General features: G+C 34.1%; 1 protein-coding gene across 3 annotated transcripts in view; it reads left to right on the top strand.

Annotated features, from left to right (window-relative positions):
• Positions 1-27,711, top strand: part of LOC143228153 (uncharacterized) — a 62,782-nt gene that overhangs the window by 11,178 nt on the left and 23,893 nt on the right. For 2 of the 3 annotated variants that reach the window (XM_076459472.1, XM_076459469.1), the window contains exons 5-8: positions 7,396-7,502; positions 16,918-17,423; positions 24,939-25,359; positions 27,535-27,593. In XM_076459472.1, the coding sequence (XP_076315587.1) occupies positions 7,396-7,502; positions 16,918-17,423; positions 24,939-25,359; positions 27,535-27,593 (1,093 nt within the window). The remainder of the gene's footprint in view (positions 1-7,395; positions 7,503-16,917; positions 17,424-24,938; positions 25,360-27,534; positions 27,594-27,711) is intronic. The other variant, XM_076459478.1, reaches the window with a different exon arrangement.

The following is a 27,711-nucleotide window of genomic DNA, read 5'->3' as shown; positions in this document are numbered from 1 at the left end:
TCTTTCATCCCACCCTTCACACACTGGCTACACACATGGCATTTATCCAATCCTTTGTGAAGTTTATCAGTGTAAGTGGAATGTCTTTTGATGTTGGTCTTCAAGCTGTGGACTTTCTCTTTCTAGGCTCACTTTTCCATGCCTTAAAGATATTCTTATCTGGCTGTTCAGTTAGGGCTCCTGTCTCTTCCATTGTGGGTTATTGAGCAGCCTTGTTCAGGAACAATGTTATGTTATCCTCCTACTATTGCACTTTTTATTGCATTCCTTCTGGATTTGTCAACCCCTCATAAGATGATTCTTTCAAATTGGAAGGTCAGTATTGTTTTTCACACCCTTATACTATCCCCTTTGTCCCTCGCTGCTACAGTGGTAAGTCTACGGATTTACAATGCTAAAATCAGGGGTTCGATTCCCCTCGATGGACTCAACAGATAGCTCGATGTGGCTTTGCTATAACAAAACTATCTCCTTTGGTCTCTTATTTCATATAATACCTGTTCATTTAAGACTCCCCTCGGTGTGGATTCCTGTACATGGTGAGGAGATCTTCCAGGGAAGGTTCTGTTCTTCCAGTTTACCTCTTCTGGGATCTAAACATCCACCCATGTGTTTGCCGTGTGTGGCAACCCATGAAGAGGAGGAGAGGGGTCCAACCCTAACACACCACTTTGGCTTTGAATTCCTGTAGATGGGCAGTCTTGGGGTGGTTCCCCTTGGGTCAGTTGGCTGATCCACTTGGGCTAGGGTCAACCAAGTACCAGTGTTGGATGTAGTGCTCACAAAACCCTGGCATTGAGCAGTGTTCTTGTTTGACATTGTAGTGAGTCCCTTCATAGGGCTTCATAATGGGTGGGGTCAGTGGGCACCAAAATTTCCCTTTCTTTTTTATGGATACTCCAATTAAAAATTTTAATAAAATACTAAAAAACAGTCTATAGGTAAACAACCACATCTTGAAGATTCTGAGCAGCAGTCCTCACCATCTGTACCACCTGTTGTACCTCATTTTCTTATATTGCATTCACTTTTAGACAAACCTTTAGGACAAATGTCTCCCTTTTTGATTCAGGAGGGATTAGAGGGACTTGCTGACTCTCCAAAGTCAGTAAAGAAGCTTCAGTCTGGTGACATATTGATGGAAGCATCCACATCTCGACACAGTGAACTCCTCTTGCATTCAAAGGCAATTGGTGATATACCTATTGAGGTTACACCTCATGCTACTTTGAATTCATCATGAGGAGTTATTGTTGAGAGGGATTTGAAGAACATCCCAGAGTCAAAGATTCTCACTGGTTTCTCCACCCAAGGAGTTTCTGCAGTGAGATGTATCTCCACTTGCAAAGATGGAATTATGGTGCCAGCCAATGTCCTCATTCTCACATTTACATCACCATGCCCACCTGCCACCATTAAGGCAGGTTGTCTTAATTGTAGAGTACAGCCATACATTCCAAACCCTCTCCAATGTTTCTAGTGTTAGTGGTGTGGTCATTCAAAGACATCATGTCGTGGTTGCTTGATGTGTGCTCATTGCAGTGGCAAGGACCATGATGCCTACAAGTGTAAAACAGAGCCTCATTGCATCAATTGCAGTGGCTCTCACCTGTTCTACTATCATTGTTGTCCTAAATGGTTGGAAGAAAAAAGTGGTGCAGCATTTGAAAATGGTTCATGATATTACTTATTCTGAGGCTCGAACATTAGTGTCCTCCACCTCATCTCGGACGTATGCTACTGCACTTCATTCCACAACTACAGTGGGAGTGCAGACAGGTCTCTCTGTGCCTCCAAAACAATTGTTCTCCAAACAAATGAAAAGTCTTTTGACCTCCATGGTTAAAAAAGTTGATGAATCAACCTCAACACCTATCTCTGTCCCTTACATACATTCCAACAAACCCCAAGATCCACATCCTTTGGTTCCAGGTACAAGCATTCCCTTAGATACATCTTTTTCTCCCACCCCAAGCCCCAAGATGCAAAACAATCATTTGTTCATGTCCTCAGTTACTAGAATCCCCTTCCAATAGCAAAGACCTGCCTAATCGACCCAGAGCAGGATCCATGGAGGTCAATAGACCTCCCTCGAATAAGGACAGTAAGGAAAAAAGGCATTGTAAACAGAAAGGTTCTCCACCCAATTCGCCTACACATAAATAAAAATGGCCAACCTGATACAATGGAACTGTCGAGGTTTACATTCTAATCTGGATGTCATTAACACACTGATTACTTCCTACCATTCTGTATGTCTTTCCTTACAGGAAATATTTCTGAACTTACTGATACAGTCACCTATCAGTGGTTTTTTTTGTACAGAAATGACAACCTGTGTGATGGACAAGTGCATGGAGGGGTGGCACTGTTGGTTGATCAGCATGTGCTCACCCTGTCTTTGCTACTTAACACTCACTTGGGGGCTGTAGCCATCCGTGTTTATTCTCTCTGCCTGTTGCCTGGAGAGATATATGATCCATCAGACCTTGATGCTCTCATTGAACAGTTGCTGTCTCACTTTTTCATCTTGGGTGACTTTAATGGACATCATCCCCTCTGGGGAAGTGCTGATATTTATAGGAGGGTTCGCTCTGTAGAGCGTATGCTCTCTGATCACAACCTTTCTCTTTTCAGTACTAGTTCTTCTACTTATTTCCATGCACCTAGTCAGATCTTTAGTGCTATTAATCTCTTAATTTGCTCCCCTTCATTAGTCTCTCATGGAGGGTTGACAATAAACCAGAAGGCAGTGATCATTTTCCTATAATCTTGAAAGAGACTGGCTGTGGTCGATGCCACCTGACCCACATGCCTCGGTGGAAGCTTGATCAACCAAACTGGCCCTCTTTCACTGCTCTCGCAGAACTTTATCCTGCTATTGTCTGTAAGCCATCAATAGACGACTATGTGGCAGCAGTAACTGACTGTATTATACAAGCAGCTGCTCAATGTATTTCTAAAACCTCAACACGTTTTCAGCTATATCCTTGTTCATGGTGGAATCCTGCCTGATGCATGGCATGGAAGGCTCAAAAATGGGCCTGGGATACTTTCCATAGATATCCCACACTCTCAAACCACATTGCTTTCCAGCAGGCCTGTGCACATGCTTGGTGGGTAAGACGTCAAAGCCAGAAGGAATCTTGGATTAAGTTCACAACCAGCATATCTTCTACTACCAGTTCCAAAATCATATGGGACATAGATTTGAAAGGTCAGTGGGGCAGTATAATTCTATTTTCCTCTTGATCTTGCTCTCTGATGGCCAGGAAGTAGCTGCTACCTGGAGCATCGCTGATAGTCTAGGTGAAAGCTTTTGCCAGGTATCTAGCACTTCTGCTTCTTCTTCCACCTTCTTTGCCATCAAGACTTGGGCAGAGCAATCACCTCTTTTCTTTTGGGCTGATTGTCCCTGTGACTATAATCGTCCCTTTACACTGGTGTAACTCAAACTGGCCCTTCATCGGTGTGACAGTACGTCTGTTGGACCTGATGATATACATTATGACATGCTCTGCCATCTATCTTCTGCTTCTCTTGCTATTCTTCTGATTGTTTTTAACTGGATCTGGCAGGAGAATGTTTTTCCTGATGCCTGGTGCCAGGCTATTGTCCTACCTTTCTCTAAGCCTGGGAAGGATCCCAAGATTCCTTCAAACTATTGTCCAGTTGCTTAGACGAGCTGTCTCTGTAAGACCTTAGAGAGGATGGTTAATGCTCATCTTGTTTGGTTCCTCAAATCAAACAACCTCCTCTCGTCCACCCAGTATGAGTTTCGATGACAGTGCACCACTGTGGACCACCTGATTCATCTTGAAACATCAATCAGAAAAGCTTTTCTCAAACAGCATCATGTTGTATTAATATTCTTTGACATTGAGAAGGCTTATGACACAACATGGAGGTATGGCATTTTGTGAGACTTCCATATATATAGGTTATGTGGCCATTTGCCCATTTTTATTAAAATGTTTTAATGTACAGGAGATTCCAAGTTCGTGTGGGTTCGACACTTTCCCATTGTTTTCTACAGTAACTTGGAGTCCCTCGGCTGTGTTGTGAGTGTCACACTTTTTAGTACAAGAATTAATGCCATCACTGAACTACTCCCTCTCACTGTTGCAAACGGGCTCTATGTCGACGACTTTCAAATCTTGTGTCAGTCTTCAAACCTGTGCTATATTGGGCAGCAGCTACAGACTGCCCTCAGTTGTTTACTGAAATGGACCACAGCAAATGGCTTTAACTTCTCTCTCTCTAAAACCATTTGCATTCACTTTTGGCACCAATGGGTATTCACCCTGATCCTGAACTCTTTATCATCAAAGTTGTGCTGCCTGTGGTCCCTGAGACAAAGTTCTTGGGACTTATCTTTGACTGTAAAATGACCTTTATACCACAAATTAAGCAGCTGTGTTTCAAATGTACAAGAGCACTGAGCATCCTCCATGTCCTCTCTTCCACCACTTGGGGAGCAGCTCGACATTCTGTGCTAAAGGTATATCGTGCTCTTATTCAATCAAAACTTGACTATGGATCACTGGTATATGGCTCTGTCAGACCATCAGCCTTAAAGATGCTAGACCCTATTCATCATCAAGGACTTTGGCTCTGCACTGGGGCTTTCCACTCTTGCCCAGTTCAGAGCTTATGGTTTGAAATCAGGTGACTGTGAGGTCTCTGCCATGGTTTGTTGTGGTTGCATGCAGAATCCCCTTTACAGCTTCTGTGTTCACTGCTGAACTGTATGCCATTTCTCTTGCCCTGGATTACATGGAAGCTAAGCAGTACTCAAACTGCACTATTTATATTGACTCGCTTAGTTCTCTACTGGCCCTGGAATCGCTTCATGTTGGTTCACACCCTGTTCTCATCGATATTCAAAACCAACTAGCCCATTTCTCTTTAACATTTACTTCTCTCCATTTTTTCTGTATATTGGGCCATGTTGGTATTCATGGGAATGAGCTCGCCAACACATTAGTTAAGTTTCTCTACTCTGGCAGTATCACTGCGTGCCTGTCCTATACATGGAGTATGGTCCTGTATTCAAGGCTTGGCGCTGTGCCAGCAAGCAGTCGACTTGGAGTGAGCAATGCGAAAACAAGCTTTTCCAAATAAAACCCTATATTGGACTTTGTCTATCTTGCTTCCATAAGGATTGGAAAGAGGAAGTTATTCTAACTAGACTATGCATTGGTCACAGTTTTTTAATTTGTTTTCTTTTATCTGGAACTGATGCAGCAGTGTGTAGTTTGTGTAACACTCAGATCACTAAGCAACATTTTACTTTCTTGTCGTTGTTACGACTCAGTGATAGCACCATTTTAAATATGTTCTGTCCCAAGGTTTATTCATAATGTTAAACAATGTTATTGGCGATAGTGACACTGTCCACCTTGGTAATGTGCTTAGTTTTTTAATTTATACATTACACCTTTTTAATGTGGCTCCCTTTTAAAAATCACAGTTCATCTAGTTTGATTTGAAATTGAAGCATTAAATAACTGGAGACCAGGACTGGAAAGGCCAACTTCAGGTAACTGATGGTGGTTTTTGTACTTACCTGTTAGTCTTCCTGGCGAGTTATGATAATTAATGATAATTACAGTTACACTACAGAAAGTCCTTTACAACTTGAATTACTGTAGTTTTTCTCTTAATGTTGTGGACTAGATGTAAACATTTGTTTTTTGATATTCATGTGATTTTTTTTAAAACTTTGTTTTGTTTTACCTAAATTTCCTTTTATGAATTTTACTAAAGTTATTTTTAACTTTTTTACAAGATGTTTGGCACAGATAGCCTAGCTGCTTTGTGTCATAAAACACTAAATCAACCAACCAATCATTTAAGACTTAATTTTCTTCTTTTTGCATCTTCTGGGCATCATCAGTCTCATATCTCTGGCAACAATATTTCATGCTCTGTTTCTTCACTCATATGTTCTCTTTTATCTGGATTTAACTTTTCTGCCCAAAACTTTCGTGGCTTGTGAGGAAAATTCATTATTCACATGCATCTTTGTTTTCTGAGAGAGAATGGTTTCAGAAATTTATTTTTTTAACCTTTGCATTACAGATATCAGTTCTCTTCTTAACTTTTCTAACATAAGCCCACCACTGGTGACTGAGGGATAAGTCAGTGGGATTATAATGCTAAATATCAGGTTTTGATACCCATGTTGTGAAGCTTTGTGCTTGACATCAAATAAAACAAACAAATCATATTGTATGGGAGCTCAGGAACACAGTATTTCATGTTGCCTAACCGATAACTTATGCAATTAAATTGTCGCTTCTTTTGTATCATTTTTAATATTTCTGTACAAAAAAAGTCAAAAATTGTGTTTGATATGCCACTAGCATCAGCACATTTCTTGGATGTCTTAAGACACTTATCAACTAGAAAATCTTTCAACAACACACATATATTACCTTGAATTTATTATAATTAAGTCACTTGCCATTTTTTTACCTCACTCAGCAGTTGATATAAATCCTTCTGTGGACCACTCATTCATTAACAACTAAGGTCATAATATCAAAAACAAAGTTAAGTAATTTATTGACCATTCTATAATACATAGGAAGAAATGTATGAAGAGCTGGATTTAGAATATTAGTAATAATTGTGTGGTGGTGTTTTCATAATAAAATAAAAATCATAATGCAAGTTAATTGAACAGTTGTTAGTAGGGTCCATGTGAGTTCTAGCAGTTTTGTAAACACATTTTTCTAAACTAATGATGCGCCAAGTTACTTGTGGATACATGATTGTAGGTTACAGGATCACTGAGAACATGCGAGTTACACAAAAAGTTTACTAAAAGTACTATCATTATTTCAGTTAATCTAATTTAATTTCTGATGGCAACCCATATGAATTTTAAATATAAAATTGATGATTTCACTAAGTTCTTACAGGCAGTTCTTTAGAGTGAAATTTGTAACAGGTAAAAACAGAACATTAGCCAATTTGATGAAATATGTAGAATTCACCAGTATGAAATTGGGTCTATAGTTTCTTAGGTAATCATACATTAATGAAGCTAAACATCTACATGTATCAATTAATTTGTGAAAGATCATTCAGTTTTCTATCTAAGAAATGTTAGAATATTAATGATTATAACCTTACTGCATGCATAAAATACATAACAGATGTAACATAAAATAACAAGCATAATGTTTTTACTATATCCAAAGGTTATTACTTTTGTAAAACACTTGGGTAACTGTGAGTGATCCTATGTGGAAATTTTTTTATTTTTATATAACATGTTAAAATGTATATTTCCTATGAAAATTACATAGTTTTATGAATGTTTTACTAGCAAATTTTCATTTGTAAGTTCTATGGTAATGTTTTTGATTTCCTTTCTTTCCTTAGGTTTGGAAACCTTGAGAAAAATGGAGTAGGTTGGATCTTGTTGTGGCATGTGATGCAACTTGATTGGTGTTTTTTTCTTGCCCAGCCTGTGGAAACTAATTCAACTGGTAAGTTGTAAAAATGAAAATTCATTTTTTTTTGTAAATTTAATTTCATAAATAAATTTACATATATCAACACTTATTCAGTAACAAACAACATGAGGATTATTTTTTACAGTTATATTTCCATAAATCTGCAATGTACAATAATGTACACAATGTAACAGATCCATTTTTTCTGATATCTAACTTCCTCTCACAGAATTGCTTTTCCCAACTTGTACTTCCTTCTATATGCACCAAATTTTCACTCACCACTAGCCTTGATACTTCCATCTTTCCTCATGTATTTTTACGTGAGGCAGCTGTGTGATAGCATGCAAATGAGCATGCAACAGTACTACAGCAATAGGAATGCGACAAAACTGCTAACCCAGCTGACTCTCTCATTGTGGCTTAGTCCAACTTCACTTCTCAGTTGGCCCTTATGGTGTTAATATGCGTTTCTTTTTCATGCTTTACAGGATTTTCAATTAATTTCTTTTTGGTTTGTTTTTATGAAAACTTAGTTTTTTCTTTGCATTTGCTGTACTTCAGCTCTGTAATTTTAGTTTATGCATGTGAGTGATCCTTTATTATGTCTTTTATTTTAATACACAATTCTTTGTATCTCTGTATTTGGATTATTCTAGTTCCACTTATAGTTACAATGAATTCTGAGTTTTACTTTATTATTGCTACCAGTGCTGTATCTAATGCAGTTAACCTTCCTTTGAGTACAATGACTTTGGGCCCACATTTGTTGGTGGAAGATGTTATGGCCTTGGTTCATTGGTAATTAGCTACTTTTATGAAGGGCTTCTGATTTAGCTGAGGATTATTCTACCATACTTTATTCAGGATTATATGAATAAGAGGACAAAAATTTTGACAGTCTGTTCCTCTCTAGGTATGTTATGTTTTGTCTTTTTCCCCCATTTCTGTCGACTCTTCCCCTTCCCTGATAAATGACACCTTTGAGCCACTATCTTGTTCTCCCCCTCTCCCATCGTCACTCAATGAATATTGGAGTTGATGCCAATAGGTGTGCTGACTAACTACATGTAGGAGTCATTATCCCTTCACACCCACAGAATATAGAAGCCTGTTTTCTGGCTTACTGTAACTCTGAAATTCATTTTTTGGATTCTCTTCTGCTATATAGTGTTGAGATTCCAAGATTTTGTTCATATTTTCTCCACTTCAGTTTTTCTGTATCCACTTCACTTTATCCTCCCTCCTTTGTTCACTTTCCTTCATTTACCTACTGTCTGAGGATGTTCATTGTTCTCCTCAGTGATCTTTAGTGAATACTCATGCCCTGATTTTTCCATGCTTAAATAATTGTCCTTTTCTGCCCTTTCCTTCCAAATGTAGCTCCTTTGTTGTTGGGATCTCTTGAGTAGGATGCCCTTTTGTCTCATGTACTTTTACCCACAACTCTTTTACAGGACTGCATATGATCTATTTCAAGCAAAATGTATTTGGGTTCATCTTGACTTCTTTGGAACCAGAGTTGAGACTGTATGCCTCCCCTTCCTCAGTGGTTTCCCATTTGTCTCAACCTCCTCCTTAACCTATTCCCATGTTTTGTCCCTCTCCTTTACCAATTCCTACTAGACATGTCCCTGAACCTCAGTTTCTTTGATTGATAACTTCAGCAACCCTTTTGATCCCAGTGACTACATGGTAGGCACCAGTCCAGTGAGGGCCAGGCTTTTGCACTTTACTGCCATTTGAGAGACCTTTGCCACAGACCCTTGGGTTCTTTCTGAATAATTTATTCTTTATTTTATTTAACCTCCTCCCCTGTTCTCATCCTGTGGTCTTCCCCTCTTCAGGATCTCATTTCCAACCACTGTCTTTCCAAGACTGTTCTAGATCTTCATCACAAGAGAGCAGTAGATTGGGTGGATCCTTCTTGGCCAGGTTTCTAGTACCATTTGTAAATAATCTCCAAGAAGACTGAGGATTGTTCCCTGTCATTGATCTCTCTTCCTTGAAAAACTTCCTCAACCTTCTTGAATTCACCATGGAGTTGTAATTATCTCTTTAACAGGCTTTTACTCATGGTCTTTGGATGACAATGGTAGATATCTCGAATACATATCCCCACATTCTCAACTCCTCAACATCCTGGCATTTGTTTTATCTATCAGGATTGCATTTAATAGTTCTGGGCTTTTCTGTTCAGACTGACCAAAGCTTCCTGTATTTTATTAGGTGGTTTTTGCGTATCTTCTGTACTCAAGGGGATTTGTTTTCACTATTAAATGGATGACTAGTTACTTCTAGCTCCTTCCCATACCACCTCTTTCTTTCACACTTAATCAGGCTTTATTTCACTTCCTTCCTTCTCTTTAGAACTGATCCATTCCAACAATTCAACAGCTGTCTCATACATCACTTGTCAAGGGGCACTCAGTCAAGGTCTTTTTGTTTCCATGCATTGGACCTCCAATTTTAGGACCACAACCATCACATTTGATTGCTGGTATGTTATACACTGAGTGCCCTGAATTTGGTTGTAAATCATTTATTGTGCTTTAACAAGATTCTCCTAATAGTGTGGTCCCACAATCTCCAGATGTTTGGGTAGCTATGTTCCTGGGAGAGTACTCTGAAACTGTATACATTCAACACTCACCTGAATTACAAGCTTCCCAGGTTTGGGACCTCTTTGGCTTTAACTATCAATTCCCTCAGTCAGGATTGGGCAGGGTGTTACATCTCTGCCATTCCAAACCATCCATCTTTTTTCTCATGTCTTCATTTTGAGTCCTCTTGGTGGCACTACTTTGTCTTGTGCAAAAATAGTTTCCACTTCTGTCTGTATTCCTACTGACACCTCCTCTTCCTATAACACTCTGCCTTCACCCTTCTCAAATAACCTCAGTTGGATGCACTACATCTTTCACTTCCAACAAACCATCTTCACTTCTGGTTTATGCCTGGTCCCTTGCCAGATGGGCTGAACTTTCCATATAGATTACTTTCCTTATTTTTAATTCTGTTGCTCCGTTTCAGTTTACCAACATAAGTGGTAGGTATATTGCTGTTAGAGTTCTTGCCATGGCTTTCCTGCATACCTTCCTACTCTCCCATACCTGACTTCTTTCTTTATCTGGCTTTTCAACAATGGGCTATCAGTATCAATCACTGCTGGTTATTGCATGACTTTGTCAGCCACTTTCCATTTCAAAAGATTTTGCCGTGTCTTCACTTCTCCAGTTCTCACCCCATTTTATTTTTTCCTTCCATCCTTCCCATCCTCCATGTCCTATCAACTTACATAGTTGGAATCTCAGTGTTGTGCTCCATGTCCCCACATTTCCTCCCTTCCAGCCCATATCATACTGTTCTTTACATCATCTATCCTTAAAAACGTTTTTCCTTTTATGGGTATGTGAACGTTGATGTTCAAATTTGTTTGATTTTGATGTCTCTTGCACATTATATTGTGGGACCAATGTCATTTCATTCCTGGATCAGTCTTTCCTGCCCGAAACATCAACTGTGGTTCCTATATCTTCATTTATTGGTACCCTTCTCTTTCCCATGATAGTTGTCTTATTATCCTTATGGGTTGGATTCACCAGCATATTTATGTGGCTTATTCTTCTCTATCTCCTGATGATTGTCATCTGTTCCAAGTCTCCTCCCATCAAATCTGTCATCTTTCATTATACTGGCTGCCTAATTATGTTGTTTGTTAGAGGACCACTTCCTATGTCTTTATTTCACATTATCTTAATCATCTGCTAATTTCCTGCTCTACATGTTACTGTCTACTTCCTGTTACCAGTTTGAGTTCCACAGTTTTACTGTAAGTGAGTAGGTGTTCCTTTTATACTTTTCTTCTCTACAGGGGCTCTTCTCATGTATGTGGTTCCCATTCAGTAGCAAGAGTTGCCTGAACAGAAATACTTATTCTTAAACTTGTAAGATACAATCATTCAGGTTAGTAAGGACCACCATTGAGATGGGGTATTTGCCAAGATCTCTTGTAGGTTTTTCCTCATGGTGGTTTGTATCTTAAATATGTTCACCACAGACCATACAGTCATGGACCAACATGAGTAGAGCACAAGGGGATTGCTATCCATTCCTTCCATTCCTTTGTTTGAAATAATTAAAATAAGGTTTTGAAGTCACCTGTTGCTCTGTATTTAGTGTTGTATTTCTCCAGACACTCCAGTGCATTTATCCTCCTTTCTTCCAGTGGATCATGGAAGCTTCCTCATAAATGTGTTCAATTACACTCGGTTGAGTGTAGGTTATTGATGTTCTGCTGGTATAAATGATATATAGAAACTCCTGCTCCTACAGATTTTCAGTTGTACACGGAGTTCCGTGTACAGTTTTGTTTCCTTGCTTTATGCTACCAAGCTTCGATTTATGTCACGGCATTCCACCTGGAGTTGTGTTTTTTTTCCTTGGTGGTCTGTGCTATTTGGGAATAGATGGTATGCCATATTTACTTTCAGCTTTCATATCCATACATGACTTGATGACTTTGAACTATCTTGTGATGATATTGCAAAGTTTAACAATCATCCCATCCCATCTTGGCTCATTACAGTCCCCACTTATGACCTATCATTCAGTCGTCTGAGGAAGATAGATACTCTTAATTTGGGTCCTCTCTTTGCTCAACATTGTTTAAACCCTTCTTTTGTTCCCATTTTTACAAATGGTTTGAAATCTGATGAGTCTGGATTTTGCCATGATTTGTTGTGGCTTGGTGATTGCTCACAGGATCCTCTCTGTAGTTACTGAGGTCATAGCTAAGTTGTATGCCACTTGCTTTGGATCACATAGAAGCTCAGTAATACACTAACTGTAGTATTTACACAGACTTTCTTAGCTCATTACTTGCCTTGAAATTGCTTCACATAAACCCTTATTCTGTTCTCATCAATATTGAGAAACAACTGTTTTACTGTTCTCTACCTTCTGTTTTAACCTAGTTGTTGTATTTTGTCAGTATTTGTGTGAACAAGCTTGTGGATGCCACAGCTTAATTCATCTGCTCTGGCACTGTCACAGTTGATAGTCAGTTTGGTGTGAGAAAGTTCATAGTAAACTTCTCTAAGTCAAACCTACTGTAGTTGTTGTTTGGCCATCTAGTTTTCATAAGGATCAAAGGGAAAGAGTTTCCTTGTGTAAGTTTTGCATTGACTGCAGTTTTTTTACTGGTTGTTTTCTTTTATGTGGGATTGATCTGCTAATGTTTGGCTTTAGTGACACTTAAGTCATAATTGCCCACATTTTGTTTTCATGCTGTTGTTACGATTTCAAATGGCAGCATCATTTTAAGCATGTTTTCACTCCAGGTTTACCCCTGATCTTGGACAGTATCGTTGGTGATGGTAACACTGTCCAGCTTCATGATGTTTATAGCTTTCATGGGCAGTTGGCCTTTTAAATGTATATTAAGTTTTTCTTACCTGATTTTTGGACTTTTTTCTTTTTATAAAGTTATACTTTTTGTTTTCGGTTTTCATACTGTTTGTTTGGCACAGATAGCCATGTTGCTTTGTGCCAAAAAATGCTAAACTAATCATCCCTCTTCTTGAGCAACTTCCTTTCTACTGTTGCCCATATGTAGGTTCCCAGAGGGTACTAATGTTGTTTGGAGATGGACGATTCACGTAAGTTGTCATGTATAAGTGGCTCAGATACCCTTTCCCTACTGTAAACTGGATATTTCATTCCAATTGTTACCTTCTTCTGGCCTTGAGTTGAACTAACTCATTGCTGTTTGCTCTCATACCATTGCTTTGGTGTTAGTTTCTGGGGAATGCTGATGTTTGTTGTGTTGGATGTGAACACATGATGATGGAGGTCAGTAGAATGAAAGTTTCCAAGTCCTGTGACATGTGGTGGTCTTGTCTATGTGGATTGAAGTTAATCTCCCGACAGTCCATCAAACCATAGCCAATGTACATGAGGGGTCACTCCTATGATTCTTCCCTTTTTGTGTTGCACTTCTATTGGTAGAGGGTTATTGCAAGCTTATTTTCATGCTATCATGCAGCTGCCTCACATGAAAACATGAAGGTAGATGAGAGTATTAATGCTAGTGGCAAGCAAAAATTTTGTGAATATAGAGGGCAGTACTAGTTGAGAAAAGCTATTCTGCAAACAGGAGTAAGAATTTATCAGAAATACATTTTCAGTACAGGAAAGTTTTCCAAAACATCATTTTTGTGTAAAGCAGATGATTAAAAGCTAATTTGTCAAGTATTATTAAAATGCTTTCCATAGCATCTGGTCAATTCATCATCTGAGACAGTTATTTCAAAATGTCTTGCATTTGCTCATTTGTAATTGTTTTTCAATGAATATTTGGAAACACTCAGTTCAAAGTTAAATACAATACTGAAGTACTCATCCATTTCTTTATTGCTATACTCTTATATCTATGTTGGCAAGTAGACCAAGTGTGCTTGTAGGTTACTATGTAGTTTCAAAAGAGAAAATAACTTACTTAAATTTATGTTTGTTTTTAAACCAACAGTTAAAGTAAAAGATATCTTCAACTATAAGAATAAGCTAGGTTATAGAAGTCTCTTCCAGATTTTCAGAGTTATTCCTTTACTTTCAATAACATGTTGTACACCTTTTACTAACTAGCAAAGAATGATTACAGTTTTGCTTGGAATAAGATATCAGTATTAGGCCTATTTCACTTTTAAGCTCTATGCTCTTAACCTAGTCCCATAGTAATTTTCAAGCATTAGAAGAGTGTATAATAATAATGTTCCAATCACACTTTATCTGTCATATTCATTGCTGGTGACATTTTTGCTCAAACTAACAAAGATTTTAACAAATACAATTATTACACAGACTTATCACTAATAAAGAAATAGTTTTTCATGAAAACAAGACTAGACATTGATTGCTTAAACTTATAAAATCACAAGTTCCAACTTTACAATTCCAAAACTTTTATGGACCAATGGTCAGTTTTTCTGAATCTTTAAAAATTTGTAGTTCCTAATTAAAGTTGCTAGGAGTTTTTTTACATTCTAATGAAAATATGTTTTAGACATTAAGCCTTTCTGGATTTATAGAAATAATGCTAATCTGTGTTTTGTTCAACAAATCGAGTTTTTTTCTGATAACAATGAGATTAAAACTGAATGTAATATTCCAAACTAAGCTTAGTGAGAACATATCTGCATATTAAATTTCAAGATTTCCATGAAAATAATAATTCTAAATATATTTTAATGATTTTTTTTATTATAAAGTATTATGAAATTGGACATTTGTAGTTTCATAACGGTTGCATGATGTAATCCACAAATAAAATGAAAAGATGAACGTTCCTGCTTTTAATACTGTGCAGTTATGAGTAGTCCTGCCTGTAAACTTACTAATTTCTTTTAGAATTTTCTAACACTTTTCACATGTTGTACGTTTATATTCGCTAAAATAGTATTTTCCATATTGTGTTTTTCATGATTTGATTTTAGTTTGTATGTTACGATAAGTCTTTTTGCAATGATTTTTTCATGTCACAATATGTGGTTCAAACAGTTACTAATGAAGCACAGCCTCATTAATAGCAGTGTTTAAATATGATTAGAAAGAGTATATTATTAACTGTTTACATCAGACTCCTTTTAGTTCATGTATGGATGAACATATATAGTAATAGATAGTGGGAAGTTTAGAAGAATTAGGAATATACCATAGATATCATTATACACTCTTTTGTCAGAATGTTTGTATGGTTTCTTTAGAGTTTCTTTTTATTTCTCAAAATGTTTCTATGTTAAATGTAATTTTTTTGAAAGGTATATAAATTTTCTGTTATGTTAAGACATCAGGTAGTTTTATTGAAGTTTAACAAGTGTAGTAGGTGAGAGCAAATTTTTCTGATAACTCAAATTCTCGGTTTATTCAACACTGTTATTAAATTTGTCATGTTAAAATAATGTACGTAAATAACATAATGTATTTTTTTTAAAAAACCTATATTTATTAGATATATAGTATCAGATGTTCAGTGATTTCAAATGTTTGACAACATTATTTTGGATGAAATGTTTCTTTAAATAAGAGATGAGAGCAGATGGTTATTCTGGTTACAAAGTGGTTCTGTTTAATATAACAAAAGAATAAAAGCATTTATTAACACTTTAAATATTGCATTGTATACAAAACGTTTGGTCATTTCATTATTGTAATTTGGAATGATAAATGATAGTTTTCTGTTTGTTAGCAACTACTGCTGTAAATACTGATATATCAACTATACTTAGCAGAGGTTTATCTTTGAAGACTTGTAACTTTCCATTTTATTATATACAAACAGAAGACTAACCTTTTGCTCCTGTGATGGACAGTATCATAAAAAATGAAGTAATTTTGTTTCAAACATGGGCAATTTATTTTTTAAAAAAGATCAGGAAAATAAATGATTATGTAGATTAATAGACAGGACAATTTTTATTTATCACCTGATTTCCCTGTGAACCAGTAGCAAACTTTGAGGCTTAGTTTCTTAGGTAGGAACTGCACAATTAAACTTTTGTGAAAACTTCTGCTTAATAAGAAATAAATAAATACTAACTGTTGTCACCATGAGAAAAATTTCTTAAGTTTATCAAGTTTAAGGTTTCTGAACGTGCTTTATTTAACAATTGTTTTCCTTTGTTGATGTTTATATGTACTTCCATAAAGACACAAGTACTATTCTTTCACTTATTGTGGTTTCATTAATAAAAAATATTAAACAGTCTTTAAGAGAAAAAGCTACCAGTGTCTTTCAAGGAGTTATCTTATTTGGTGAGTGAACGTGAAAGCATAGGGTTACTCTTAGTGCCAAAACGTAGATATATCCAATCTTGAAATCTGTCTTTAATGCACTTGCCATGATAAAACTTCACTTTGAGTGCTGTCATACATTCATTAGAAAACCTTGATTTATGTGTGCATATTAGTACCTTTTAAACATTCAGTTTGTCTATATAACATTTATATATTAATCATTACAAAGGTAGCAAAACAAAACTCCTTGTTTCTTACAGATATTTTGCTTCATTACTTTGCTAGCAGATCCATTGAGAACTCAGAATAGCATTTTTATTTTTAGATAAAGTTACCTATCTTATAAACAGTAGTCAAAATATTAAAAAAAAATTAGAGAAGTGATGGCTTACTTTATTATTAGCTTGCCAAATATTTTTGGATGTTTGAGGCAACTTAAAAAATAACTTTTGCACTATTATATCTTCCTCTGTGTGTGTATGCATGCATATAATTAACATATTCTCAATGCAAGAACTATTTGGAAAAAAAATTATTGAGTCTTGTTTATCATATCCCCAATTTAAAAGAAACATCTCTGATAGTTTTTAACTTAGATAAAATTAAAACTCCTCAGTAGTTTGATAAATTCAATGTTTTTGTTTTGATTGAGCAGGTGCTCCAAATCAATGTCAATTGACTGCTATTAATACCATAAGTCCGTATGTGAAGACCAGTGAGAATCCTGCTGTGATGGTAACCTGGAGACTTCAGAATCTCAAAGAAGCTTTAACTTTCACAAATGTCAAACTTAAACCCTTCCAGTCTTTGAAGTCTTCCTTATCAGAATCATCAGTTCCTCCTCCACATGTGCCCATGATTCGGTCAGCACTTATTGATATTACTCATGAACCTAATGAACTACTCAAACCCCAAGAAGTAAAATCCAAATCAAATACATCTCAGGAACCTCTGTTAGCTGTTGTACCATTTGCCATGTCCAAACCTATAACTTTAAAGAATGTAAAAGGTTTTGTTTTGGTTACTCGAGTTCAAAAGAGTAATAGTAAAAATTCATCCAATGGATCCTCGTTCAAGTCTGGTGACAAAGTCAGGATACGTAGGAGAGCCCGAAACCAAAGTGGATGTCTTCCTGCTTTTCCAAACTCACAAACCCGAGAGGTAGGAATATAAAGTATGTAAAATAATTAACGTGCCTTAGGATTTTCTCAGGCAGTCGTGCATTTACAGATAGAGTTTAAATAACATGGTTAGATATGCTTCTGCACACACTGCAAAATTAGATATTTCTCTGTTACATTTTATAAATTTTGACATCACACCATCATATTTTTATTCACTTTCATTCTCTGTAGGTGAGGTCAGTTTGCAGTTGAGGAACATTTTCATTTGTAGTAAAAACAAATGTGATTACCCAGTGTTTTTCAGTAGTATACACACATACAGATTTGTTATCGTTATTTTTGTGAATATAAGTTTGCATTCTAATGTTAAAAATGCACTTTTTTTAAGATAAATGCTGTTAGTAAACAACCATCTTGATACTATATTAATGGTATTATAAGATTATTTTTTGTTCAGTTATATTAATTAATTTAAATGCTGAGAATAAAGTGACAAACACAACTTGCATGATAATATTTAACATTGAAGTGTGCTGCTCTTACATTTTTTTTTGGCATATGATAGACTTTGTATATTGAAAGTTGAGCATTGTTCTGTGTAATATTTTGTAATTATTGTGAAGGCAACTGGAGAAAGCATGTAATAAAAAAAAACACCACCACCAAAAAAAAGAAATGTACTTTCAGTATGGTATATATATATATATATTATGAAAGCACTTCATAGAGGGAAATCATTCTTTATCCTAATATTTGAAATATATTGTTATCAATCATTGATAACACTTGACCTGAAAGTAAATTAAGGGTTATTGCCATTAATAAAACTGTTTTGGAAAGGCCAGTATGTAAGGTTACGTACGTTACAAAGATGTATAAAAGACTTTAACATACAAGTTATTTTACCATTTTGTGGGATGTTTTGTCTGTGAGCCAAACAAAGTTCATTAATAATGTTTAGTGAGAAACTTACTCAAATGATTAATTAATTAAAAAATACAATAACAGCAACTTTTAAAGTAGGCAAGTTATTAATTTAATAATTATAATGTTTTGACCTGCAATATTGAGTTATCTGACCTAATACTAGGGGTCAAAGCATTACAAGTGTCCAAATCAGAACTTGGCTACTGTAAAAGCTCTGTTTTTGTATTTTCAATTCAAATTTTTAGTTCTCGAGCATACTTTGCTATCAGTCATGATGTCTGATAAAGACATTGTTTTTTATAGTTTAAATTTTTTTATTTGTATATACTCTAGAAATGACAGTCTTTTTTGAGAAATCTGAATTTGTTGATTGCTTTTGTTACTTTGTTCACAAACATATGAAACATTAACAATTTTTTACTTTTGGTAATAGTATTATAATGTCATTCAGTGTTCAATAAACATGGAATAATATATTTTGTATTTCTTTGTTTTTCAAAGAAAGACTTTTGTGGAGATGAAGAACTTAAAAGGTTAATCGGTGTACACAGCAAAATTTTAGTTCATGTAACACCTTTTTTTTAATATCTGCTAATTATTTGTTGTTTTCCAAATCTTGTAACCTATATCAATAAAAATATTTAATGTATTTTTAACTTCATTGGAAACATTTGATATACAAATAAGAAAAGAGAATTCTATGAAACTTCTAGCATCAGAGTAACAATCTGAGAATCTGTTAATTAATCCATTTTTTTATAAGTGATTCTTATGTTGGTGACTTTCACATTTGTTCATTAATTTAGTGAATGAATAATACTTCTGAAGACACATGTAGCTTTTTTCATAAATAAATGAATTTAAAACACATTCGATTCAGAATCCTAATTATTTAATAATATGTACTTACACTTTTATTAACACCAGAGACCCTAGCAAATTTTAGGATACTCACTGGTTTGATAATAAAACATGATTAAAATATTGTAAAACCTGTAATAGTTAAAAGAAACTGATTTTGATGAGTCTACTTGACATTTTAAAATAAAATACATGTAGGAGGAAGATCATAGTAATCAGTGAAGAATTACTGACCTTTTGGTCATTAAGAAAGTGAAAGGAATAATAAGAGATAAGCATGTGAATAATCAAATTAATGAAGCTATTTCACAAACAAGTAGAAACTTGTTATAGGAAAATTATCATTAAAATATTTAACATATTTGGCTGGAATAGTGTAACCTTAATTTCCATAATCACTGAGAAAATGAACATATTCATGAAAAGATGTTATTTTTTATTGTTCACTTTTTTTTTAATGCAAAGGTACACAGTGAGCTATCTGCACTCTCACCACCTTGGGGATTCAAACCCCAGATTTTAGCATGGACTTACTGCTAACCTGCTAGGGGACTTTATCAAAAGTAAATACCAAATAACAAGTTATAGAGTTGGGAAGCTAAACTATCATATTTTCTTTGCACCTATTTCATTACTTTGTTTTTGTAAAGTAAATTTTAATAGTTAATTATCTTAACAAATTTTAATACAAAACCTAACAAGTAATTAATGTAAGCATATTAAATTTGGTCATTGATTGGAAAATTGCCAGCATAGATAAGTATTACTATGATCCTTTTTTTTTTTACTAGTTTTACATAAGCTTCAAACTTTTAAAAACACAAGTTCTTGGGAATTTATTTTTATGGTTGAATTGAATTCTAAAATATCAAAAACCAGAAGTATCATTGATACATAATAAATTGTGCATTATGGGTTCCATAGTTACAAAATAGTTTCATGTCGTTGTTGTGGTTTATTAACCTTGTTTTCTAAAAGTATAGTTGCATATGTTTTCTCTTTAATGGTTGCTCTTAAATCTCACTTTAAAAAAATGTATAAATATCAAAAGTACAAAATAGTATGCTTTTACTACTTGAAGAATTTTTGAAACAATGCAATTCAAGAATTGAAAACCTTGTAGAAGTTATGAGGCATACCAATAATTTTAAGGGATTCTATAATTTACATTTTTTTTATATTTGATGACGCATTCCATGTTTCAACTTTTGTTTTTGCATTTATACAGACAGTGCTACACTTGTATATGTTTCACTGAATTACAAACATTTGTATCAATCAGATCTGGACAAAAAGTTTAATAAAGACACTAAAGGCAAGCTGTGATCTGATTGGCTGGTGGTAGTTATTTTTTATGATGTGCAAAAAATAATTTCCATAATTTGCTACTACAATAACTTGTGTAGGATTTTATTTTTACATCTATTAGAGTGTTTGAAGAATGGCATTTAAAGGAATCTTTATTACTTTTAAGGCAGGAATAAAATGATACAAAAGTGTACTAATCCTCGTTTATGAAAAGTAACTTAAGAAATGAAATGTTTCTAAATAGGCCTACATGATGTAATTCTGTTGGATGAACAATATTATTTCCATAAACTTCTCAATGAAACACTAAAACTTCTGTAAGTAAATATAAATCTAAACAAACATACCATTCACATGGTCCACCAAAATTATAGGCTAGATAATTATTTCTAAGTATTGGCATTTTCTGGTGGAAGGACAATTTTGAGAAATGAGCTAACAGTCAGAGATATTCCAATGTTACTGAAGGTTCTACAAAGCATGTTTAAAAGACATAGGTTCCTACTCTGTACCTGCACTTTTAATTAATTATTTAAGAATTATAATAGCAACTGTACATAAGATGAGCATATGTTGAAGTTGTAGAAATAGTTGAACAATTAAAAACATCTTCAGTGTTTTAATCTTGTGTGTTTGTTTATGTATTAACCAGTATTCCCAAAAAAATGTATCACTGTAGGGGAATCTTCAGTGTTTTAATCTTGTGTGTTTGTTTATGTATTAACCAGTATTCCCTAAAAAATGTATCACTGTAGGGGAATCTTCAGTGTTTTAATCTTGTGTGTTTGTTTATGTATTAACCAGTATTCCCAAAAAATGTATCACTGTAGGGGAATCTTCAGTGTTTTAATCTTGTGTGTTTGTTTATGTATTAACCAGTATTCCCAAAAAAATGTATCACTGTAGGGGAATCTTCAGTGTTTTAATCTTGTGTGTTTGTTTATGTATTAACCAGTATTCCCAAAAAAATGTATCACTGTAGGGGAATCTTCAGTGTTTTAATCTTGTGTGTTTGTTTATGTATTAACCAGTATTCCCAAAAAAATGTATCACTGTAGGGGAATCTTCAGTGTTTTAATCTTGTGTGTTTGTTTATGTATTAACCAGTATTCCCAAAAAATGTATCACTGTAGGGGAATCTTCAGTGTTTTAATCTTGTGTGTTTGTTTATGTATTAACCAGTATTCCCAAAAAATGTATCACTGTAGGGGAATCTTCAGTGTTTTAATCTTGTGTGTTTGTTTATGTATTAACCAGTATTCCCAAAAAAATGTATCACTGTAGGGGAATCTTCAGTGTTTTAATCTTGTGTGTTTGTTTATGTATTAACCAGTATTCCCAAAAAAATGTATCACTGTAGGGGAATATTTTCCATGATGCCTCAATTGAAATTTCTCAGCCTTATACCCACCCTTCAATTACTCTAATAAGTTAACAACAGTTTGATTAGTATATTGAATGCTGACCATAAAACATGAGACATGTATATTATTTTGTATATAAAAACATTGTCAGTAATACACAAAGTATATATAATGTGTTAGTAGTAGTTTTATTTATTATTTCTTTAGTCTTTCCTGCTGATTAAATGTCCACACTTAAAAAAAAATCTATTTTGAAAAAGTGCAAAAAAATTACAAGAGAAACATACCTGCACCTAGTGTCATAAATGGAGTACCTGCTTCTCAGTATTACACTACAGTTTGTAATTTCTATTTTATTTATTTGTCTTCATTAACTTTGAAACAGTGTCAGTAATTTTCATGAGAATTTGTAATGTCAAAATGGAAAAGTGACAAAGAAATTTCCCAGTACGTAATGTATAAATATGTATATATCTATTATATCCATGTACTTAATCCCCAAAAATTATATAAAGCTATTTGAGCATTCTCAAATTCCACATTGTCATTACTATTTAATAACTAACCAATAAACAACTCCTTTGAAGAACAACTTTTCTTGTGAGTTTCCAAAGTTTAAACTTTATGATTCCACTACTTACACATTCTTTAGAAAAAATGTCCAAACCCTTTGACCACCTGACTTAAGTTTCTTCTCATTCCAGAGAAAGCAAGTTCAGGGTTTTAAGTCTCTCTCTCTCTTTTTCTTTTATTAAACAAATAAAATAGCTTAAACCCAGGTATCATTCTAGTAGCTCATCTCTGAACTCTTTCCAATTCTCAAACATAGATAACAGAACTCCACTTTGCCATTTCAACATAGTTACACAAATCTTCATATTTTTTTCAATAACTGCACATGAGTTCTGTTTCACATTATTCATTTATTCATAATCCAATACAATACTCATATAAGAAGTATGTCCTTTAAAAAATTCCATACTCCAAGTGTATAACTTAATACTTCTCAGCATTAAAGCTAATTGAATAATAAATACAAGGAATATTCTCAAAAGAATTATGTCTGTCTATCATTTTGCTACACATACAAGTATCACAACGTACATATATATTTACACAGTTTTGTATCAATATACCCCTTGCTATAGACAGAACTATATAATGATGATGTGAGTAATTCCCTGTTAGTTGAATATTCTTATCATGATTGAAACGTTTAAAATAACAAAAAAAATAATTTTGATATTGTATTAGATCCATAAAAATAATATTATAATTATTAGCTTGTTTTGCATTAAAAAAATTCAATTTTTTTAAATCAGATTTCATTATCTATGATTAAGTGATTTATTGTAAGGCAATGCTCATCTCTAAAGATTATTTTCAGAAATTTAAACATATGGTGCCTACATACATAAAATAATGAGAAAACAGTTTAAAGTGTGTACCTGTATATTGTGGTGTGATACCGACTTTCATTGATCTGACATGGCCTAGTGGTAGGTATGCTGAACTATAATTCTGAGGGCTTATGGTTTGTGTTCATTCTCACAAAAATTATGCTTTGCATCTTGCATTATAAGAATGATTGTTAAATCTCATTGTTTGATAAAGAATAGCATAAACGTTGGTGATGAATATTATTAATTAGATGCTTTCCCTCTATTCTATCAGTTCAAGATTAAAGACAGTTAACATATATAGCCTCTATGTAGCTTTATATGAATTTTTCAAACAAACAAAATTAACTTTATGTATAATAATTAAACCCATAAAATTCTTCAGAAACTTTTCTTCAGAGATTAACAAGTTGTAAATCTGTAAATTTTCAATAATGGTATTGTTGATTCATATTGTGCTATGCTTTCATTATAGTAATTAATTACATTGTAACTGCTCCATTAAACCATTAAAGTTACATGTGATATTAAGGGATCATCCAATTGAACTTATGGTTTAATTTTCTAGAACATATTTTACACTTAATGTGACAATATGGATCTATATTGCAAGACTGGTTGCTGAGAAAAAGGTAGTCCTCTACATGGTATTTAACTTTCAAAACATTCTTTGGCTATTCTACCAAATTAGAATAACCAGTTACACGTGAAAAACTGAAGCAATAGTAACTAATAAACTAAAATATTTTTCTATACTGCCTTAGGCCTTGTGGTTAGGGTGCTTGACTCACAATCTGCAGGTCATGGGTTCAAATCCCTGTCACACTGAACATTCTCACCAAATTCAGTCATGGGAGCATAATAAAATGACAGCCAGATCCACTTTCATTGGTAAAAGAGTAGTCCAAGAGTTGGTGATGGGTGGTTGAACAACTGCCTTCCCTCTAGTCTGTCATTGGTAAATTAGGTATGGCTAGTGCAAGTAGCCCTTGTGTTGGTGTGAAATTCAAAATAAGTAAAATATACTGTTCTAAGTTTTCTTCTGCTATTGTATATTTATGTTATAATGACAAATAAGTGACTGTTTTCACCAAATTACATCAAATATAATTGACTCTAATACATATTTCTAAGTAAAAAAAGTTACTAATTTATTTCAAGCAATATATATATATATATTTAGTAAATAATTTATTATTCTGCTCATGAAAAAGTGATCATAAATGGGGATATTTGATCTGGCCAAAGTATGTGTATAAACATACAAAACACAGAAAATGGAAAATAAATGTATATGTGTGTATATATCAATGAAAGTAACTTGTGTTATTGTTACAACTTTTTTTTTTTTTTTACTTTGAAATCAATTTGATCAAAAGTACTAACCAGAAAGTGTGTTCAGAGAAACTTTTCACATCACTGTTTATTTGAAAGAAATTATTATCTTGAACAGACCATAGAAACAACATGGTATACATTGAAATGAATGATCTTTGTCACACAATTTACAAGAAATGAATCTAACTTTTAAAATCCAATATTTCCAAAGAAATTGTTAAATTATATTCCTGTTTTGTAGTTTGTTTTTATTTTGAATAATTATCTAAGGTTTACTGCCTGTACTCTGTATTATTTTCTTTTTAAAAAAAATTAATAGGTGTATAATTAGTTTTTTTTCTTATTTTGCTTTAGGTGTCAAAACAGTCAAACATACCAGTTGTTGTATCTGACGTGAATGACTTGAGGCTTATAGGTGGTAAGTCAGATGTACCCAGTGAAACTGGAAACAAAGAGAATATTTCCATGTCTGTTGGTCAAGCTCTTTTCAATACTCTTTTTTTCAAAAGAAGGAAATCTTCAAGCAGTACCGTTCACTTGGCTGCTGTTGCCTCGGCTACAGTGGCCTCTGCAGCTGTTGCTTCTGAAGTGATAGCAGCCAGAGACGGTGGGAGAACCAGTTCTGATGAGTGTGTTTGTGAAAAGAAAAATCTTTCTGCACTAAAGTCTTTAAATCAACAGTTAACTGATACACAAGGTTCTACATATTGTGGTGATGGGAATCTATCTGACTCTGCTGGTTTGGAAATAATTTTACCTAACGTAAGCTCTAAAGGTAATGTAAGAGAAGGTTTTTTTTTTCTCTGTCTATCACAGTTGGGTTGTTCTTTTTTTTTGGTTTTGTTATTTTTCTGTCTTTATTCAGATATTCTGAGTATTGTCAAACCTTTTATACTTTAATTTGTTTGTATAGCATGTGTAGTATATAACATATACAAACAAATTAAAGTATATAACCTGTGTAGCATTCTCTTGTAACATCATTAAATAAAAGCTGACTCATTGACCTGACAGCTAATCATTTTCTTGTATTGAAAAATTCAAAGTTTTTTAACTTGTGTAATTTTAATGTTATGTCTTGGATATTTACCACTTTTTATGCTTGGATTGTGCTTTTAATTATTTAAAAGTCTGTAAAATGTGAGAAAACAATATGTCTCTTTTCACAGACACTATTCACAGAATGAAATATCATAAGCATTTAACCAAAAATAAATATTCTTTGATTTGACTTTAGGAGCTAAGTCCTAATAAAAATACAGCTCAGCTTTAAGAGCTAGGTTTCTCATAATAACATAATCGTAAGGAAACAACAATACTTTTCACGTATCTACTAATATCAAATGGGTACAAAACCAATATTTTGTTTGTTGAAAAACATGGTAATTGAATATAATCTTTGCTTTAATCATTATACATTTTCTTTAGTTAACTTTAGAATACTACTTTTATGACTATTTTAATATTGAATAATAATTTACGATTGAAAATTATGGTTCTATATGTTTTGTCAGTAAGGAAACCATTAGTAATTTATGGATTTTATTCCCCATGTGAAGTTGAGATGGTCAAGTCTGCTATGTGATCATTAGTCAGGTCAAGAGATATGTTTGCTTCCATCTCTGTCTTGTTTGGTTCCTTTTTTTTAAATTCAGTAGCCAGCTCTACATAACTTTTTTATTCAGCAACAGTTTTTTCCTGATGCCTGTTTGTTTACTTCTTTTATAAAATGACATACAAGGTTACTAGGTTACAGAGTATATTCTGAAGCTTTATAAATTTTACGTAGAATAATAATAAAATTTATTGTCTGAAATTATGATTGTGAAGACTGTTTTGCTGTATCACATGATGATAAAATTGTAGTTACTGCTAGAATTAGGTAGACGCTAGGCCTGTTGAAGAAATATGAAGATGAACGAAAATAAGAAATCTTAGTTTTCAGCTCCAAGATGCTCTCGATAGCTGAAAAGTACCATATACATCAGTGCTAGAACAACGAACTTCATATCTAGCTTCTGATGAGCTATATATGTATAAATTTTTTTTAACTCCTTCACATCATATATATTGTTGGCTTCCTGAAGACACTGATTGTGTAGTACAAAGCATTGAATATTTACACGTTACAGTCGTCTGATGTTATCTATTATTGACTGGTAGTTACTGTTTCACTCTGTATTCAAGCTTTTTAAAGGAACACCAGATTTCTGTAAGAAAGTTAACTTGAAAAAATAATAATAATGATTTTTTTTTAATTTTCCATAGAATAATAATAAAATAGATAGTCAAAGTCGTGAAGCCTATTTTGCTGTATCCAATGATGATAAAATTGTACTTACTGCTAGAACAAGGTATCCACTAAACCTGTTAAAGCAAGATGAAGATGAATGAAAATAAGAAATGTTGGTTTTAGCTTTTGGAAGGTTTGGATAGCTGAAAAGTAGTATGTACATTAGAGAAAAAGCAACAATGCCAGGTAGCTCTTTATATCTATGCCAGGCATGGCCAGGTGATTAAGGCACTCAACTTGTAATCTGAGGGTTGCAGGCTTGAATCCCCATCACATCAAACATGCTCGCCCTTCCAGCCATGGGGTCATTATAACGTGACAGTCAATCATACTAATTGTTGGTAAAAGAGTAGCCCAAAAGTTGACAGTGGGGTGGTGATGACTAGCTACCTTTCCTCCGGTCTTACACTGCTAAATTAGGGACAGCTAGCACAGATAGCCCACATGTAGCTTTGTGAGAAATTCAAAACAAACTAAGCCAATCTTTGTATCTAGCTTTTGATAATCTGTAGAGAAGAGAGCTCTGATAACTTTTGTATTGTTGTAATACAAGTATCTATACACTGTCCAGTAACAATTTTGTTAAGTTAGTCTGTAAAACTGTTTTAAAAGATATATTGTCAAACTGACTTTTACAACTGATTTTCTTCTTTTCAGATAAAAATATAGACTACAAGGCAATTGGCAGTTGCTGTGTTTCAGAAGTTTTAAAACAGGTAAATATTTGTCCTTATTATAATGGACGTAGTGTGTACATGTGTACCTATCTATGTATGTTACAGAAATAATAAGTACAATGCAGTGCCATCTATTGAATACCACCACAAACAAAAA

Source organism: Tachypleus tridentatus, chromosome 1 (genome assembly GCF_004210375.1).
Source record: "Tachypleus tridentatus isolate NWPU-2018 chromosome 1, ASM421037v1, whole genome shotgun sequence".
NCBI classification, from domain to species: domain Eukaryota; kingdom Metazoa; phylum Arthropoda; class Merostomata; order Xiphosura; family Limulidae; genus Tachypleus; species Tachypleus tridentatus.
The sequence above is the reverse complement of the archived record's forward strand: the minus strand, read 5'-3'. Positions and strand labels throughout refer to the sequence as shown.